This window comes from Borostomias antarcticus (assembly GCF_949987555.1).
Source record: "Borostomias antarcticus genome assembly, chromosome: 17".
Lineage (NCBI taxonomy): Eukaryota > Metazoa > Chordata > Actinopteri > Stomiiformes > Stomiidae > Borostomias > Borostomias antarcticus.
In genome coordinates, this window is record NC_140250.1 from 23,060,575 (window position 1) to 23,065,304 (window position 4,730).

At 53.5% G+C, this 4,730-nt stretch overlaps 1 protein-coding gene across 1 annotated transcript; it reads left to right on the forward strand.

Annotated features, from left to right (window-relative positions):
• The first annotated feature begins 1,620 nt into the window (after positions 1-1,620).
• LOC311320038 (nuclear receptor subfamily 0 group B member 1-like) lies at positions 1,621-4,481 on the forward strand. Its single transcript, XM_084451686.1, has 2 exons — positions 1,621-2,389; positions 3,323-4,481. Exons 1-2 carry the CDS (start codon positions 1,759-1,761, stop codon positions 3,562-3,564), a joined length of 873 nt encoding a protein of 290 aa, XP_084307812.1. The 5' UTR covers positions 1,621-1,758; the 3' UTR covers positions 3,565-4,481.
• The last annotated feature ends 249 nt before the right edge of the window (positions 4,482-4,730 follow it).

The window sequence follows — 4,730 nt, forward strand, 5'->3', positions numbered from 1 at the left end:
GAGCAGGGGGAAGAGAAGAGAGGAGAGGAGACAGAGCGAAGGCTGTTTATGCCTCGGTGACCTTGATAATAAACATACTGTATGAAAAATCTCTTGTCTCCCTCCGGAGTATCAATGGAGCAGCGTTCTCTCACTCTCTGAACAATGTTCTGGCTGCACTGTGAAAGTTTGTTCCCCCCGTTTGGCAGCGTGGCACCGCGTCCTTCGGGGCTCAAACAGGAGAGGCGGCCATAGCTACTCCTCGCTCGTCCTCGCTGTGAATGCAGACAGACTCTCAATGCCAGGCCTTTATACACCTCCAATGCCACCTTTTATGACAGCCGGGTGGAGTGTGAGGCGCTTTGTCCAAACGGTACACTGGATTACCCCTCTGCCGCCACACACACACACACACACACACACACACACACACACACACACACACACACGCTCAAGGCTCGCGTGCCTGTCGAAGACTTTAAGTTGAACTCGTGTTTGAAAATTGTTGCGCAAATGTTATTGCACCTCCCATTCTTATCTCCTCTCTCTCGTTCTCTACCTCTCACGCGCTCCCTCTCTCCACATTCCTCCAACTGTCCGACTCTCTGTGCTCTCCTCCCTTCTCTCACTGACCACCTTCACCTCCTCCACTAGCTTGTCCGGTGACTCCTAATAAAACACTAATGCATGCGCTATAACCGGCCCACCCTGCACCCAACACCCCCCCCCCACACCCCCGACACACCCCCCCCCGTCCGTCCGTCCGTCTCCACCCCTCCGTGACTGAGCCAAGGCGGGCTTTGAGTCATGACATCATAATTCACGGGCTCCCCGTTTCCACGGTTAAATCAATAACGGTGTGTCTTGAGTCAAGGTTGGCAGGCGGCCTTCGCGGCCCGGCTCTCCCTCCTCTCCCTCATAGAAAATCATATAAATTCTCCCTAAAATAATTAAGCCTTCAGATCCTCCGTCTGTGGCCTATTTTTTACCGGCTACCGGCTGATAAACGGCAGCGCCGGCTAGTCAAGGTAAACGCTGAGAATAGACCAGCGGTCTGACACACACACACATGCAGACGCACACACACACACGCACACACACACACACACACACACACACACACACACACACACACACACACACAGAGAACATGCACGCTCACACGCGTATGCACAAACAATCACACACACACACACACACACGCATGCATGCACACACACACACACAATATAGACTCACACATGCACTACATGCATCATATTAAGGCCTATTTTATTATATTATTTTTTACAATAACTTTGTAAAAAAAAAAAAGTGTGTGTGTATCCAACATGCATCTTTGTTCAATAACTACAAAAGGGCTATACCAGGGCCAGGGGTCTGATATGGCCTAGCCTATCAATATGGTTCTTAGATTCTGCTCTGCTGTTAGGCTACTTGTAGCACACTACACATAGAGAGAGAGAGAGAGAGAGAGAGAGAGAGAGAGAGAGAGAGAGAGAGAGAGAGAGAGAGAGAGAGAGAGAGAGAGAGAGGGGAAGGGGGAGGGAGTGGGAGGCGTCAGGGACAGGGAAGCTGAATATGTAAAAAGTCTAAACAAGTTCTCAGAGCACGAGGACAGACGGGAGCTAATATAAATGTGCTGCCGTTCGCGCGGGGGGTGGCAGGGGCCAAGAACAGATCTCTCCCTCTGTCAAAAGATCTCTCCCTCTGTCTCTGACCTCCACCTTCAAAGAGCCCCCGGGACCCACCGAGAGCACCGCCTGATGCTCCGCGGCCATGGCCACTCTCGAGGGCTGCCACTGTCAGGGCAATAACAACAGCAGCATCCTTTATAATATCTTAAAGAACGACAACCTGGGAAACGCCGAGGAGCAACATCAACAAACACCACTGCACCGCGCGCACCGGCTCAGCTCCTGTCCGCCCGCCTCCGCCTCCTCCTCTCCCACCTCCCTGCTCTCTCTCCGCCAGCAGGCTTGCTCCTGCGGCTCCTCCCGGCGCCGGGGGGCCCTCAGCTCCCCGCAGGTGACGTGCAAAGCCGCCTCGGCGGTTCTGGTGAAAACGCTCCGCTTCGTGAAGAACGTGCCGTGCTTCCGCGAGCTGCCCGAGGATGACCAGCTGCTGCTCGTGCGGAACGGGTGGGCGCCGCTGCTGGTGCTCGGGCTCGCGCAGGACCGGGTGGATTTCGAGACTACCGAGACCGCGGAGCCCAGCATGCTGCAGCGCATCCTCACGGGCGCGCCGGACAGACCGAGCGAGCCGCCCGTGGAACCGTGCGCCGGGGGGACCGCCGGCGTGTCCCTGGCGGACATCCAGGGCATCAAAGCTTTGCTGAAGAAGTGCTGGAGTCTGGACATCAGCACCAAGGAGTACGCGTACCTCAAAGGAGCCGTGCTTTTCAATCCAGGTGAGACTGGCTGTTTCATAATAGCGTGGGCGTAGTGCAGCGTAATCTGTACGTAATTTCATCAAATTTGTAAAAGTGTAGGTGCATCAGCTTATATAACATGGACCTGATCTATGAAATGAGAGAACATAAAGTATCACATGTTATGAAACTGTCTCAATATATATTTTCAGACGCCGAGAATCCTTGTTATAACCCCCTGCCAACCCCCATGTCATTCCATGACAGCACGAAATAATACTTGATCAGTGAGACATGCACGCCTGTGTTCTGTTGCACTAGCCGATAATCATGACAGGATTAGGATGATCCGAGACAAAATCTTAACCTTTACGCCACGTTGTCAGGTAGTGGGCAGGTATGAAGGGATATTTGCCTCTCATCTTCAATATGACATACCACCACCCTGCTTACCATTTTGCTAAAGAGATACTTTTATAGTGTAAAAGTTGCCCATGTCCTGTGCTTATGTCCTGTGTTCTTTATTGCCATGGCTATTCAGTAACTCCCCTCTCCTCCTCTCCCCTCCTCTACTCTCCTCCCATCCCCCCTCCTCTCTTCCTCTCGTCTCCTCTCCTCCCCTCTCCTCTCCTCTCCTCTCCCCCTTCCACCTCCCCTCTCCCCCTCTTCTCCTCTCTTCCCCTCTCCTCCCCCCTCCTCCTCTTCTCCTCTCTTCCCCTCTCCTCCCTCCTTCCCCTCTTCTCCTCTCCTCCCCCCTCCTCCTCTTCTCCTGCCTTCCCCTCTTCTCCCCCCCTCCTCCTCTTCTCCTCTCTTCCCCTCTCATCCCCCCCTCCTCCTCTTCTCCTCTCTTCCCCTCTCATCCCCCCCTCCTCCTCTTCTCCTCTCTTCCCCTCTTCTCCCCCCTTCCCCTCTTCTCCTCTCCTCCCCTCGTCTCTCCTGCCCTGTCCTCCTCCTCCTCCTCCTCCTCTCTAGATCTGGAGGGGCTGCGTTGTCTCCTCTACATCCAGTCTCTGCGTCGGGAGGCTCACCAGGCGCTGAACGAGCACGTGAAGCTGATCCACCGGGACGACGCCACGCGCTTCGCCAAGCTGCTGATGGGCCTTTCCATGCTGCGCGCCATCCACCCGCCCACCGTCGCACAGCTCTTCTTCAAACCCGTCATCGGCAGCGTCAACATGGAGGAGGTCCTGATGGAGATGTTCTATGGGAAGTAGACCCCCCCCCCCCTCTCCAACCCCCCCCCAACCCCCCCGCCCCCCCAACACTAATGGACCAATGACATCCAGATCTTACTCCAGCCGACCAGTGAAAGACCTAGATGTATATGCCTGGTGGACCAGTGAGAATCACGGCTCAACAGAACAATAAAATGCAGACCGCTGTCTCAATGAATGGACAAATGAGATCCAGATCTAATAATGGACCAATTGAAGGCAGAGATCTCAGCTTGGCGGACCGGTGTAGATATCAGCTCTGTGTAGATATCAGCTCTGGTATCCTGCAGATCCAACCAGCTGTTTACTGACTAGCAGGTGAGAGGAGGGGAGAAGGGAAGAGAGAACAAAGGAAGGGAGGAGAGGTGAGGTCAGAAAGAAAAGAGGACGGAGAACGAGAGAGGAGGGAGGAGGAGAGGAGAGCAGGGAGGAGGAGACGAGAGCAGGGAGGAGGAGAGGAGAGCAGGGAGTGAGCGAGGGGAGAGAAGAGGAGTCAGCAGAGGAGGAGGTTCACGGTCGAGCTGTTAACTATTGTCTAGGACAGATGTAAATGTTAAGGAACTACTTCAAAGGCGTGGATATGAGAATCAGAATGGAGTATTCAACGATGATGTGGTATACAGGATAGATGGAGGTGTGTGTGTGTGTTTGTGTGTGCGTTTGTTTCTTTTAAGTGGAGGTGGAGGTATGTGTGGCTGTCAGCAGAGGTGGAGGGGTGTGTCTATGGATGTGTGTGTGTGTGTGTGAGAGAGAGAGAGAGAGAGAGCGGAGGCGTTGTGGGTGTGCGACGAGGAGAGGAAACAGACAGCTGAGCTGCTGGACTTCATAACTTATTGCTTTTTATATCAACTATTTTTGTATAATAAAAGTATTCTCGGAACTCGTGTTTCACTGTCCTTGTGCCAGGTGATCGCAGCTCTAGAATCCAGGCCCCCGTTCACATTCTCTAAAACTCTCCTTCCTTCCTTCCTTCCTTCCTTCCTTCCTTCCTTCCTTCCTTCCTTCCTTCCTTCCTTCCTTCCTTCCTTCCTTCCTTCCTTCCTTCCTTCCTTCCTTCCTTCCTTCCTTCCTTCCTTCCTTCCTTCCTTCCTTCCTTCCTTCCTTCCTTCCTTCCTTCCTTCCTTCCTTCCTTCCTTCCTTCCTTCCTCCCTCCCTCCTTGGATGAA